Raw genomic sequence first — 15,770 nt, 5'->3', positions numbered from 1 at the left:
ATAACTGTATAAATAAAAATGTAAAATCGTAAAGAATTCAACAGTTCAATTCAATGAGTTACTCCTACACTCTTTTCTTTATTCGTTGGCACATATTACTGCACTGGCCGCTCTTCATAATAACTTAGTTTTGATTTCCTTTGCATTTTGTCCTCGAACTCATTTCATTTATATTTAGAGAAATAAAAGCTTATAAATATAGACAAGATTTTCAAACATTGTTTATTGCAGTAGTTTATAAAACAAGTCCCATAGTGCATGAGGTCTGTGGTTGGGGCGTTTGCAGCTTGATAATGTTGAATCTATCTGAAGACAATGCAGAGCGTCTCGTTGGGCGGCCCTCCACCGCACTGGTAACAGTTCTGATGTCGTTGGAGTTGGGTCACTGCAATTTAAATACATAAATTTGACTACTGTATAAAAAATATAGGTATTAAATATGATCAATATTATTTAAATCAATGAGCATATAAATAATATTTTGTCACGCCTTTAGGAGATTTACCAACTGCCAAATAACTTTGGTAAATAAAATTAGTCCGTGTTCCCAAACATTCATATAAAAGCGGTTATAACAGTTGTGAGCGTAAAAATAGTTTGATAACTTAAATTAGTCTCATTTTATTTTAACTGATTTCAAATTTGAACGGGTTTATTATGTTTGATACTTTCCGTCCACCGTTCCACCATTTCACATATTATTAACTATCAGTCATTGAATAGCGTTAAAGAAAACAGAATTGCAGTTCCTTGCTGAAAGTGGGAAAGAAACCACCGGTCATTCACAAAACACTTCAAAATCTGACCGCTGACCCGGCAAAGTTGTTTTGCCATATAAATTATTTTTAAAGTTACACCGTTTCTTGGAAATTGCAACATTACTTTATTTTTCTAAAATAAACGTAGTTTAATTTACTCCTTATAACATCAGCTCCCTGCCAGTAGACTGTTTATGCTGTTAATTCCAGAACTTAACTAAATTCAATAAGGATAAAAATTAACACGTGAAAACAATATTCCCGTATAAAATATATAATAATACTAGCTGACCCGGCAAACGTTATTTTGCCATAAAAATTATTTTTAAAGTTACACCGTTTCTTAGAAATTGCAACATTACTTTATTTTTCTAAAGTAAACGCCTAAAATAAAAGCCTAATTTACTCCTTATTACATCAGCTCCCTGCCAGTAAAAGTCCTGTCATAATAGGTCCAGCCATTTCAGAGATTAGCCGGAACAAACAGACTCAAATTGTAAAAAATGTTATTTTGGTGTTTGTACCGTATATATAATATTGGCACGGGAGTGGGTCAGGGATTGGAATAAGCCACGCAGAAATAGGCCACACTATTTAAAATGATTCTCCCATTCCATCTTTAAATTTAAATTGTACTAGAAAATTCTTTTAAGTATTTTTATCCTGCTTACACATTTTCCATCCCTTTTTTTCTGTTCGATTTGATCCTGAACTTACTAGAAATTTTCATTAACTTAACAAAACCCAAAAAATTCCATACAGGTAGGTGTATCGAACCCGGGTCTACAGCGTCGAAAGTAAACACTTTTCCGCTGAGCTACGAGTATTGCTGACGGAGCCGTTGAAATTAACAATGTCTTAAAGTTTGACACTCTCGTCATTTACGTTGCAGCGTTGCTACGCAACACTGCCCCCCCCTAAGACATGATCATCCCGATCATCGTTGCTCCCGTAGTACTTAGCCACCCGATCAACATGTACGATTTTTGGGGGACTTCGAGGGTTACGCTGGATCCTGAGAGTCACATCATTTATCCTTGTTATTACTTTGTATGATCCCTCCCAACTTGGTTGGAGTTTCGGAGACTTCCCCTTTCGCCTTACGGGATTGTGTAACCAAATCAGGATTCCCTCTTGAAAACTAGGACAATTAGCTCTTCGATCATAGCGGGTCTTCATCCGTTCACTTGCTTTAAGCCCAGTTGTTCCAATTTCCTCGTAGATGTCAACCATCTTGTTCCGTAACTCATCCACATATTCTGTTATACTTTTCGGAGTATCTGGTGGACAGCCTGAGAGTAAATAAGCTGGCAATTTCGATTCCCTTCCAAAATTGGCGTACGCAGGAGTCACCGTAGTCGTGTCGTATATTGAGGATCTATACGACATTAGAAACAGTAGAATGTACTCATCCCAGTTATCCTGATGACTGTCCACTACTTTTGCCAGATGCCACTCCAATGTTTGGTTAAACCTCTCCACCATCCCGTCCGACTGTGGATGATATGGCGTAGTTCTGGTCTTATGGATTCCCAAGATCTTGCAAATTTCTTGAAATAATTGTGACTCGAAGTTCCGCCCTAGATCACTGTGCATATCCAAAGGCACACCGAATCTGCAGAAAACTTCATTCAGCAGCTTCGTCACAACGGTGACTGCTTCTTGATTAGGTAGAGCAAATGCTTCCGACCACTTCGTGAAATAATCTATCACCACCACTATGTAACGGTGTCCAGCTTTGGTGACTGGAAACGGTCAAGCTATATCCAGAGCTACTCTCTCCCACGGAGCCCCAACATTATACAACTTCATAGCTCCTCTGTTCCGGGTTTGAGGTCCATTGACAGATGCACATCTCTTGCATTTACGACATCAGTCTTCCACATCATCACGGCAATGCAACCAGTAAAATCGTTCTTTAATTTTTGTGAGAGTTCTTCTTATTCCCAAATGCCCACCTGAAGAACCATCGTGATAAGCTCTCAAGATCTCGTTCACCTTCTCCCTGGGAACGACCAGTTGCAGATGGCAATCCTTTCCTTGCGGGTTTTCCCATTTACGGCAGAGCAACCCGTCATGCATCACCAAACTGTTCCATTGTGCCCGGAGACTCTTGGTAGCCGTACTGTGTCTAGCCACTTCAGACCATTTTGGTTTAAGTGATCCACTTGCTAGCCAATGTAAAAGAAGTTGAAGATCCTTATCATTTTCCTGAGCTCTCCTCATTGCATCGTTGCTCCAGTTCTCGTCGATCGAATCTGTTCTTATCAGCCGGATCATCAAATTCTCTTTCTCCTCCTGACGAATGCAATGTTTGCATTCCATCGGACAAGGTCTTCTAGATAACGCATCTGCATTTCCATGACTTTTTCCTCCTCGCTGCTCGATTTCAAAGTCATACTCTTGAAGTTGCTCAATCCATCTGGCCACTTGTCCTTCCGGATTCTTGAATTCTAGTAACCACTTCAAGGCGGCATGATCAGTTCTTACGAGGAATTTGCGATCCAACAAGTACTTTTTGATATGTTGTAATGTCTTCACCACGGCCAGTAACTCCCTACGAGTTACACAGTAGTTTCTCTCCGGCTTCGATAAAGATTTGCTAAAGTATGCGATTACAACTTCTTGATCTTCTCTCTTCTGAGATAGTACTCCACCAATTCCAGTGTTGCTAGCATCAGCATCCACTATGAATCTTCCCTCTGTGTCAGGATATCCGAGGATAGGTGATTCACATAGTCTTTTCTTCAACTCTAAAAAAGCTTGTTCGCATTCTTCATCATAGGAAAAGGCTCTTTTCACCTCCGTCAGTCGATGTAAGGGCTTAGCAACATCGGAAAACCCTTTCACAAAGCGTCGATAATAAAAGCATAGTCCTAGAAATGCTCTCACATGTGTCTTTTCTGTCGACGTCGGCCAGTCTTTGACAGCACTTATCTTGGCAGGATCCGTCGCAACGCCTTGCTCCGAGATAACGTGCCCCAAGTAATTCACCTGACGTTGAAGAAGGAACATTTCTTTGGACTCAACTTCAAGTTGGCACCCTGCAGTTTTGCGCAGACTTTTTCGAGCTTCTTAAGATGATCTTCAAAACTTCGTCCCATAATGATTATGTCATCCAAGTAGACAAGGCAGGTTTCTCCCAACATACCTGCCAGCACATGCTCCATCAACCTTTCGAAAGTAGCTGGGGCGTTGCATAATCCGAAGGGTATTGTTTTGAACTGCCATAACCCTTTTCCGGTTGAAAAAGCCGTCTTCTCCTTGTCTTTAGGGTCCAGATCGATTTGCCAGTAGCCACTTTTCAAATCAAGAGTAGAGAACCACGTCATGCCACAAAGTGAATCTAATGTGTCATGGATTCTTGGCAATGGATAACTGTCTTTCTTAGTTACATCGTTCAAACGCCGATAGTCCACACAAGATCTAGTTGATCCACCCTTCTTCTTCACCAGAACCACTGGAGAACACCATGGACTCGATGACGGTTCTATTACACCATTTTCTTTCATATCCCGAATCATGTCTTCCACTTCTTGTTCACGTGCAAACGGAATACGTCTTGGTCTTTGCCGTATCGGAACAGTGTCTCCTGTGTCGATCTTGTGTTTCACCAAACCAGTTCTTCCGATGTACCCGTCGTTCTTCGAGAACATCCCGGCGTAGCGTAGCAGGAAATTTCTCGCTTTTATTAACTGTAGCTTGGTAAGATTGTCCTTACAGCCATCCAAAAGTTTCTGTATGGTCACATCCTGGCTTGCAGCTACGGTCTTCCTCCCTTCTTCACACTTTCTTAACCAAGCTATCTCCTCACAACCTCCTATCACTGTTCCTTCCCTAATGATTTGCTTGTCCTCATGAGGATTAAACACGGGAACCATCGTAATTTGGGAGTTTCCCACAACAGTCCTGGCTGGGATCCATTTCGTGTCCAATGTCTCTCTTTCTATTAAAGCGCATTTACAAGGTCTTCCTCTGTCATCTCTTGGCAGGACTACCGGGACTAGGGTCTGCGATCTCGGTTTTAAAGTAGTGTCTCGTAAGCACAACACTTCAAAAGTTCCGCCTTTTATTGGAATTTCTTCACCTCCATGCTTCAATACACCATGTTTCATGTTAATCGTACACTGATAATTTCGAAGAAAATCCAACCCAATGATGCAGTCATCTGTGATATCCGATATTACCACTTTTTGCCAGTACAACGTATTACCGATTTTCATGGCCACGATCTTCTCTCCCTGGACTGGTATGCGCTGGCCGGTAGCTGTTGTGAGTGTTAAGTTTGCATTTTCTCGCATATGTCGTCTTTCGATGCTCTCTAGTCTTCTTTGGCTAACGACTGTACGTGAGGCTCCCGTATCCAAAGTGAAACGGCAAGATTTTCCATTTATCATTCCCTCTATAACTAAAGTGTTTCCGTTACATGTCTGCTTAACGAAGATTCTTGGGGCTTTGCGTCTACCAGCCAGCGCCCACCCAACTGCCCTGACCTTTTCTAGTTTTCCTGCTGCTCCAGCGGTGATGTTAAGACCGCCGCATCCTTGCGTTATGCTCTCACGCCTGGCGCAAGTGCTCCTAATGTGTCTTCGCTCCCCACACCCATAGCATACTAGGTTATATGCTTGCCTTCGGCTGCAATCTGCTGCTACAATTTTGCGGAGTCTCAACGCCTGAGAATCGTAGCGAACCGCTTCCACTTCCAACGCATGTGCCACCGCTTCCTTTAAGCTAGTATGATGACTCAGTCGTACGGCTGCTCTTACTTCGGCGTCCCGTATTCCATCGATGAACACTTGGAGCAACATTTCTTCTATTGCAGCTGGCGACGACTGATATGCCTTACGCACTAGCTTTTCAGCTTCGACGGACCACTGCTGCAGAGTTTCGTTGGCCCTTTGACTGCGGTCCTTAAGCTGCGCCCGATACACATGCTCAATGTGTTTATCGCCATAACGTGCCTCCAACGCGTCAAGAAGGTCCGTATAGGTTACTCCCTCCTTCCCAGTGCCGAGTGCTTCCAATACGGAAAGTGCTTCATCACGGAGCGCTAGTGTGAGGGCAGAGTGTGCTTCTTGGTCACTCCAACCACTTGTTCTTCTGACCGTCTCTAATTGTAGCTTGAAGGCGGCGCAGGAAGACTTGCCGTCGTAGGGGGGTACTTTCAAACTTCTGGTCGATGTGATTCCGCAGGTGACTCCTGGGTTGGCTGAAGGACCCCCACACACGACCTTCCTATTGAGCTGATGAATGGTTGCTTCCATCTCCCCCATCTTTCTTTCCACAGTGTCAATCCGGGCGATCTCCTTTTCTACAGTGTCAATCCGGGCGATCTCCTTTTCTACAGCGTCAATCCGGGCGGAGTTTTTCTGCACCACTGATAAAATTTCCTTGGAGAGGCCTTCATGCAGACCTCGCAGCTGCTCCTCCTGTCGACGTGCTTGCTCTTCCTGCAAGGCTCGCAGTTGCTCCTCCTGTCGGCGCGCTTGTTCCTCTTGCAAGCCCCGCAGCTGCTCCTCCTGTCGGCGCGCTTGCTCTTGCATCATGGCGGCCATCTGCTGCATGAGCGCGCTGATGTCTACGGCAGGAGCCTGCGGTGCTGACACGGTCGCACTGAGTCCAGAGCCGGATGCTTGTTGTGACTCGTCCTCTGCAGCTGCCGCTGCTCCCGCTCGCGTGATCACTCCCTTCTCGTTCCTGGGCACTAATGGCATCTTTCCAATCCCACTTCTGACACCAATTGACATGGGAGTGGGTCAGGGATTGGAAATAATACTCCGCTTAAAGGAACGAGTCTTTATTTGCGTTCACTTTTTCTGATATTACACTTGCCGGTCTGCCGCTGTTCCTCTTGTGGGCGGCAGTACCTTCAACGCGTCACACTGCACCGAACACTAAGTCTCTTCTATCTTCTTCTTCTTGGAACACTTCCACTTTTCACTACTTCTTCTTTTCTTCTTCTTCTTCTTCTTCTTCTTCTTCTTCTTCTTCTTCTTCTATACACTTTCGAGTCAGAACTAGAACTGCCGTAGGCCACGCTTAGTACGGCTTATATACCCCCGGATCTGTTCTATTTTTAAAATGATTCTCCCATTCTATCTTTAAATTTAAATTGTACTAGAAAATTCTTTTAACTATTTTTATCCTGCTTACACATTTTCCATCCCTTTTTTTTGTTCGATTTGATCCTGAACTTACTAGAAATTTCCATTAACTTAACAAAACCCAAAAAATTCCATACACTGGTAGGTGTATCTAACCCGGGTCTACAGCGTCTAAAGTAAACACTTTTCCGCTGAGCTTGCTGAGTATTGCTGACGGAGCCGTTGAAATTAACAATGTCTTGAAATTTGACACTCTCGTCATTTACGTTGCAGCGTTGCTACGCAACAATATATTCATTTACATGTAGTAAAAAACGGTTATTTCAATATTACAAACAGACACTCCAATTTTATTTATATGTATAGATAAAGCGTATCACCAGGAAAAAGATGAAGAAGAGAACATAGTGTCTCAATCAAAACAGTTGCTGTTCCGATACGCTGGTGAAAAGTATTGAAATATCCAATCGGAACAGTGCTTTTCGCTTAGTCACAGAATGCAGGCAGGCCACATTTTTTACCATTTGACAATGATTTGTGGGTACCAAGGGGTTCAGATCTGGGCTAGACGTCTTTAGCTCTTTTAAAGTCCAGAGCAGCCAAGCTTGGGTAGTTCGTGCGTTCTAAGCGGGTGCAGAATCTGGAAACTCCCGGGTAGACTTAAATAAAAAGAATTACTAATAGGGGTTGCCGCCTAATGCAGGGAGTGCCGTAGTATTAAGCCTTCGTTTGTTAACTGACATACGCGCTTCTGTGCCCTTCCTAATACGATGGGCTGCCAGAGTAAGAATGCTCGGGGAGGGATTTTCCGTCTCTTGCGGGGCTGGTACTCTTAATCTGGACTTAATCCGGACGAGTCTCACCCTTTTAACGTGACTCTCCCACTTCTAAAAGCCCTTAGCTGCCTCTTTTGACATCCTTGGGCCTGGGAATTTTTACGCCCCGGGGAAGGACAGGGAAACCACCGTTTTCACAATTCCAACAACTGCAATAAGGCTTATCTAAACCCTTCCGCAGTGATTTGCTATAGCAAAAGTGTCTAGCCATAAGTTCTGTACAGTGATTTAATTAATTTCATAAATAGGATACGTTCCTTTTAATATTGGCATGGTTTGTTTTAATTATGGAGAATCCCTGTACCTGTGTCGTTGCAGTGGCCGATTTCTGTAGAACAAATGTTTTAAGGAAGCAATAAAACTGTGCCTCCACATTCTTTTAGTTGAAAATCACTTGTGCGAAATCTAGTAACGTTGTATTAAGCGAAGAGCAGGTTTAAAATTTTCGAAAGCTCCCCTTCCACCCAGCCACCTATGTATATGAAGAATGATACCCTGGCCCGCAAAATAAAAAAGCTAATTGATGTGTCAGGATTCACGACAGAAGTACAGGTACAGACAACTTTTCGGTGAGCTCCGTCTTATAGACGTTATGAACTCCAGCAGGCCAGATTGAATTTTTCTCATTGTGATGAATGTGTACCTCTGAGTTATTGCGCTTATCGAAAACTCATGTAAGCAGGCCTATGGCTATTACGTGCCTGTTCCTCAAAGACATGGAAATCATTATAAACTACGAGCTATTGGTAATACTAGATGGTCACCAGTTGATTAATGACCTACCTTTCTAGTATACGAAGCACGTCTACGAAGTATACGAAGAAGGTCTTTCTCGGGAAATCATCGACTATTTTATGAAGAAATTGGTGTCTTCTGTAGTCCTGTCTCCATTTCGTGATCTCACCGTCAGAAGACTCAAATTTAGGTGTTAAACACTTAATAACCCGTTTGTCGTACCATCAATCTTTGCAAAAACTTAACGCCACACCTAGTATTGTGTAATTCTAAGTCTGGAATCTCGAGCGATTGTAAATTTCGCGCTTATTTGGAAGGCAAAGCCATGGCTCCCAGGATATTGGAGCTTATAAACAGAGCAAGGTAATACTTTCAGCCTGCCAAATTCTAGCACTTTACAAAGCGCAATGGTTTGGCCACAATTAAAATATTGCTCTGTATCGTGCACCCCAGCATCAGCTCGAATCATTCTTTCTTCATCACTCGAATTAGGTAGATCACATCTCAATGGGTGGAGACGTCGCTAATTTTGTGTTTTCTACCCTATCTTTTTTTTTTATCGAAATACATATTTTACAAAATGTGAACAAATAAGATACATTGTAAAAACCACAGAGGTTTGTCCTCAATGCATTATCTTAGTTTACGCCTTATTTCAGTTTTTACAAAATAAATATAATCTTAACATTAAATTCTATATCTACATACAATTATTAATATCTATAGAAAGTAACAATTGGCTACAAGTACATTAATTACATACCTACAAGAGATCAATTACAGATAATATGTACGTTACCAATATTTATTTCAATACGAAGCAACCAAAAAACAGGTATTTCAAACATTTCCCAGGCATCCCATGACCATCTTATTAATAACAAATGCGATCAAAGATTACCTAGGAAATATTCCTTTAGTTTTTGTTTAATATTTTTATGGGTCACTGCATTGGACAGAGATGAGGGTAGTTGATTAATTAGGCGAGGAACAATATAGTTTGTTGTTCTCTCACCGTACAAGTTGTTAGCTCGCTCAGTGCGCAACCGGTGTGAAGTTATCGCCCGCGTACGTATAGAGTGTTCCATTTTTATGCGTAGATTTTCGTTGAAGAATTCTTGTTTAAGTATTGTGTATTTAAAGAGTTCCTGTATCGGTAATGTTTTGCAGTGTTTAAATATACCTAGTTCATTGTTTGCGTCGGGATTTTTATGCCAAACAGTATTTTTAAATACTACATTACATTACACATATCACCACATCTTTTACAATCAAAATTACAACTCAGAGAATTTCCAAAAAAAAATAAAATGATAAAGTATTAACTGAACTTGTATTATTACTTATAAAATTACTATTATTTAATAGGAAACACAACATAATATAATTATAGTCAAAGTGTACATTGCGTAAACACAATATAACCATGTAGGTCTTGAACTAGGTATATTACGTATATACCTAGTTCATTGTTTTCATATTTTTGCTATATAGAACCTGAGATAATTGTTTTTAAAACTTTTAGTTGTATTTTATATATATTATTAAGATAGGTATGGTAAGTACGACCATAACTACTGAGACCGTATTGTAAATAAGTTTGTGCGAAGCTGTTATATAACATTAATTTTATTTTGAAAGGAACACGATGACTTAAGATATTTGCGAGAAATTGCCTTAACTTGTTACATACGCGATCGATGTCGGGCAGTAAGCCGAATTCCACCATCATACAAAACATAGGTAATAATCACTTTTTTTGTGAGTCGGAGTAGCAAAATATTTTTTATATGTGGATAAAAATTATTCCTAGTAAAATTCTTTCTAAAATGTATTGTAATAACCCAAAAATAATGTTAACAAGTATGTGAAGTTTAATAGAATTCATATTTGACATGCAGTCCTACGACTGACAACTTATTTTTGTTAAATCGTTATAATATCAACAGCATATTAAAATTTATAATATTCGACAAACCCGTATTTGGCAAAGTTAGTCCACATTGTCGTCATTCTTTCCAAAACCAAGTTATCTTCCCCGTCAGGATTTCCATCAAAGAACACCATGTCGAAGAGGTAGCCTAATTCGTCTGCATGAGCTGCACCGCCCTCAGTAATATTTGCTCTGGACTTCACAAAATTCCTGTTTCCATTGTACGTAAAAATGTAATGGAATAACATGGATTCACTGTGTTCTAAGAATTTATCAATACTTCTCTGAACAGGGTAAGCATATGATAAGTCCGAATCAAAATCAATAATCTCCCATCTCACCCTACGAGTCATCTTCTCATCACCGATGTAATAACGACGCATTATACTCACCAGTTTGTCAAAATTTTTCAAATTAAATACTTTCAGCTTTTCATAGAATACATTACTATTTTCGAAATCTTCAGTGGTTTTACGAACATGTGACATTAGCATTTCGTTATTGTTGTAGCCGGACATTATTGGCGTTGTTTTAATTTTATCATTGTTGTGATTCAATGGGGAAGTAATGAAGCTTTGTGTGTTGTTACTATCTTCGAAACAGACTAGTGATGGTTGGGAAAGTGCGGCATTAGCTTCTATTATTTCTTTTGGTTCTCTATTGGAAAGAAAATTAACTGCTTCATCTACGTTATTAAAGTTATGCCCAAAATGTTTGGCAAGTTTAAATGGAAGCTCTAGATCAGGTCTAGATATTAGATCATATCGAACAGTCGCACCACTTTGCAAAATAGCCTGTTGAAAAAGCTTTTCATTTCTAGATAACAAATGCAGCTCAACCGATCTTGCTCCAGCGCTTTCCCCGGCGGCTGTTATTTTATCTGGATCACCACCGAATGCTGCAATATTATCTCTTACCCATCTTAATGCTAAAACTTGGTCTTTCAGTCCTTGGTTACCTGGCACTTTGTCTGTCCCTAAACACATAAATCCATATGGGCCAAGTCTGTAATTTAATGTTACTAGAATAACATCGTGACGAACTAAGAATTTGGGTCCATACAAGAATCTGCTAGCGAATCCTCGTACCATAGCACCACCATATATCCACACAAATACTGGGAGCTTGGCAGTTGTGTTTGGAACGTAGACATTGACATGAAGGCAGTCCAAAGACCCGGTTATAGTGTTGGTGAACTGATTCACTTGTGGGCATATAGCTGTGTCGTCGTTAGCCAGGAATATTCCATCGAATTTTGGATTGGGTATTGCAGTCTAAAAACGAGATGAAGTTATATATAAATATTGTTATTGTTGGAACTTTAGCCAAATAAACCGCAAGAGTTTCTTGATTTTGATATGATCGATGATGTTTGAACATAAAATGTGATCGCTTTAAAAAATCCATTTTAACAACCTCGGATCACAACAGGTAATAGGCATAGCCATACTATATTAAACATTTACGTTAGTTTTAGTCAATCATAGTATCACAGAGCCAATATCAACTAGCCTCATGTGATACGGGGAAGGTTCTAATAGATCAATTAATCGGGATTTTTATGCCAAACAGTATTTTTAAATACTACATTACATTACACATATCATCACATCTTTTACAATCAAAATTAAAACTCAGAGAATTTCCAAAAAAAATAAAATGATAAAGTGTTAACTAAAGTTGTATTATTATTTAATAGGAAACACAACATAATATAATTATAGTCAAAATGTACATTGCGTAAACACAATATAACCATGTAGGTCTTGAGTTATGTACTCTAAGTATAGGGTTAGGTGCTCATTAATTCTAATGAAATTTAATAATCTCATTAAGTGTTTAGTAATGCAAAGTTGTAAAATTACTTAAATCTTAACAAATTAATTATTTATCTAGAGAGTAATTTGTTTAACTCCAATTGATAAACGCAATCGTTAACTCACAAAAATCAAGTTTGATAACACGGATACTGCTTTGTTGTTTAAAAAAATCTTATCTTCCTTCCACCTTAATCGTTTTCAGCGATGCTGAAATGCTTGTATACTCATTAATTTAATATAAAATATTCACATTTCCTGAATAACATAAGTCGCAATTATAATATTTTAATTTTCGTTATCTCTTGTCCAGGAGGCCTGCTACAAGAGGTTAATTCCACGAAAAAAGCTACTTAAATAATGTGGATGATATTTCAACTCTTGCTTCTCACTTTCAATTATATTATTTTGATGATGAATATATTCGGCAGTAACCAGTGCTATGATAAAAAGTTTTTTTATGAAAATAAGGGACGAGACAAGCAGGATGTTCAGTTGATGGTAATTGATACGCCCTGCCCATGACAGAGCACATTACATGCACTGCCGCTCAGGATTCTTGAAAAAACAATGATGTGATTAATGTAATGTAATTTTTACAAGGTACTGTTATGTAAAATTTCTCCCACAAAGTAAATCTTATATGATATATATATATATTTTTTAATACTTCAAGTCTTACCCCAAAAGGATTCTCCCTGTCTACCTCGGCGTACGGTATACCCATATACATCACATAGTCGCCATCCTCAGCGGGGATCCCCTGGACCAACCCTTGTTCTATCTTCACCAAGCTACTTTCTACTGCAGCAGCAAGTAATACCAGCCACCATAACATCATTAACAGTTATGGTCATAATATCATTCATAATAACATAATATTATCATCAATCAATAACAATTATTTTTATGATAACATTATCACATATTTGATAAGAACTACAAGCACGCGAGATAGTTATTCGGTATTCTTTGCCAATTCAACCAAATTTTCTTAAAATATTTTTTTCTTATTATTCACAGAAAAAAAAACTGAAGAATAGGTTGCAATCTGGAAACATTTGATATTTTGGTGATTTTTTTATTGGTAGGTACCTCTTTGCGAAATGAAAACTGTTATATCATCGGATCGTTTTATCGACGGATCATTTTAAAATATCAAATAAGAAAAAATAATGCTATTAAATAAAATCAATCAAAAATAACAGTATAAAGGCATAAACAACTTTTCCACTAAACCAGAATTATGAAATGTGTTGATTGTTTTAATAATCATTTGATCACTTGCAATAAGTGCTAAGCCAAAGTATATCGGTATTATGTAAAAAATTTAAGAAAAAAACATTCGAATTCAAAAACACTATTCTAGAACAATAGATTTGATATGCACTAAAAAGTATAAATTGTTGCGTGTTCTAAGACAATCTAATTATTTAATCTAATTCAAGTTACGATTATTGTTATTTTTAAAATCGGTGTTCTCCCGCCGCGGCCTGCTCTCGCCTCTCGCCTTCTCACGTCGCACGTTAGATTGTATAAAATACGCAATTATTTTTATACTTTTTAGAGCATATTTTAATCACCTATTGTTTTGGAATAGTGTTTTTGAAGTACACTAACTAATCATCAATATCTACAAAATCTTACTTTATCCGGATAGCTTAAAATATATTCTGCCAAATATTATTAATTTTCTCCTAAGAATTGAGTTGACTTTGTCATTGATCCCATAACAAAAACTTCAGCAAACTTTGAAGTAAACGTTTGAAGTATATCCTCTCCAATAAAAAAAATCATCGAAATCAGTTGGCGCGATATTGAGCTATTCGTATTTGTCGCGCACACATTTATAGCAAATTTAAGACTTCTCTCATGGATACCATTGTAAAATATGGACCATTTGAATGAATTACAGTGGTCAACGAGCACCAGCTTTCAAATAAAAAAGAATTATCAAAACCTGCTGGAATGATTATATCAGGGAGGCACACGGGAGAGCTCGACACTGGTATAAGCTATGGTTGTCATACAATAAACCCGATTGTGGTTACGTTTATGAAAATATGAAAGAATCTCGTAAAATATTCAAGACTTAACGTAAGTGATGCCAGAATAATGAGCAAAAAGTAAAAAGAAAAAATGCACGAAAGAGTTAGATTCAGGTTCAGGTGCTCCCAATGTATATAATAATATGATGCCGTTGATAGCAAATGCTTTCAGAACCCACTTTCATCATCAGCTCAGCGGATGTTGAATGCTGAGGCCTCTATGGATGACTGTGTTACACACTTTACTGCCAAGAATGTCGCTAGTGTGGTTAAAAATATGACTAGAGGTAAATGATGTAGCAAATATGTCTTACTATAGGCCTATTTCATTAGCGACAGTCACTGCTAAGGTATTGGACAGTTTGCTTGACAAGCAGTTGAGCAGTGGTATAGAACTTAATGATGCCCAATTTGGTTTTAGACCAGGCTTATCAACCGATACTGCGATACTGTGTCTCAAGCAAACTGTCCAATATTACACGGCAAGAAAAACGCCAGTCTACGCCTGCTATCTAGACCTATCGAAGGCGTTCGATATGGTGTCGTATAATATCTTGTGGGAAAAATTACGTCGTGATACTAGGGGGGGATCAGCTCGCCTCGTATTTTTAATTTGTACATAAACTCCCTCATTGAGGAGCTCAGCGGTACCAGGATTGGGTGTCATGTGGCTGGTGTATGTGTCAACAACATCAGCTACGCAGATGACATGGTTCTTCTGAGCCCCGCAATGACGGGGTTAAGAAAGCTGCTGAGAATATGTGAACGTTATGCGGAGGCCCATGGTCTTCGATACAATACAACTCAAAGCGAATTTATGATATTTAAGTCGGGTAATAAAATTTACGAACATAAAGAACCTCTATCGCTGTGTAACGCACCACTCAATATGGTAACGAAGTTTAAATATCTTGGCCACTGGGTCTCCGACAACCTAAGTGATAACCTAGACTTAGAGAGGGAACGTAGGGCGTTGACTGTTCGCTGTAATATGCTGGCCCGAAGGTTTGCGCGTTGTAATGAACAAGTCAAAATAACTCTGTTTAAGGCTTATTGCCAATCATTTTACACGTGCAGCCTTTGGACCGGCTATACGCAGAGGGCATACAACGCGCTGCGAGTGCAATATAATGAAGCGTTTACGGTAGTGATGGGACTGCCTAGGTTTTGTAGTGCATCCGGCATGTTTGCATACATAATTTTTAAGAAAAATTGTAACAAACATACAATTACTAACACTACCACTAACATTACTGACCCACTCCCGTGTCATTACTAACTTAGTCTAGAAAAATTGTTACTAACTTAATAACTAATACTTATTGATGTATAGTGTCCGAAATAAATGATTATTATTATTTTAGTTATTATTATTAAAACCGGTTTACCCAGTCGAAAGTGTTGGTAACAGTGGAAAGGTAACAAAAATAAAAAAACATACCGACGAATTGAGAATGTCCCAATTTTTTGAAGTCGGTTAAAAAACTAAAGTACGCGTGTCACATTTTGGAGCGCAGAAAAGAAACTCTTTCTTTGTGC

At 39.1% G+C, this 15,770-nt stretch overlaps 1 protein-coding gene across 1 annotated transcript; it reads right to left on the bottom strand.

Moving 5' to 3' along the window:
* Positions 1–208: 208 nt before the first annotated feature.
* On the bottom strand, positions 209–13,021 carry LOC126966953 (esterase B1-like). The gene is made up of 3 exons (XM_050811274.1): positions 12,866–13,021; positions 11,325–11,640; positions 209–385 (listed from the first exon to the last, which is right to left on the bottom strand). Exons 1-3 carry the CDS (start codon positions 13,019–13,021, stop codon positions 303–305), a joined length of 555 nt encoding a protein of 184 aa, XP_050667231.1. The 3' UTR covers positions 209–302.
* Between the last annotated feature and the right edge of the window lie 2,749 nt (positions 13,022–15,770).

The sequence above is a fragment of the Leptidea sinapis genome, chromosome 11 (assembly GCF_905404315.1).
Source record: "Leptidea sinapis chromosome 11, ilLepSina1.1, whole genome shotgun sequence".
NCBI classification, from domain to species: domain Eukaryota; kingdom Metazoa; phylum Arthropoda; class Insecta; order Lepidoptera; family Pieridae; genus Leptidea; species Leptidea sinapis.
Note: the sequence above shows the minus strand (reverse complement) of the source record. Positions and strands in the feature narration are given on the sequence as shown.

Coding starts and splice junctions, on each gene's coding strand:
- LOC126966953 (XM_050811274.1), bottom strand. CDS start 13,021: ATGTTATGGTGGCTGGTATTACTTGCTGCTGCAGTAGAAAGTAGCTTG. Junction 11,641..12,865: donor ACAGGGAGAATCCTTTTGGG/GTAAGACTTGAA, acceptor TCTCGTTTTTAG/ACTGCAATACCCAATCCAAA. Junction 386..11,324: donor AGGGACAGACAAAGTGCCAG/GTAACCAAGGAC, acceptor TTTAAATTGCAG/TGACCCAACTCCAACGACAT.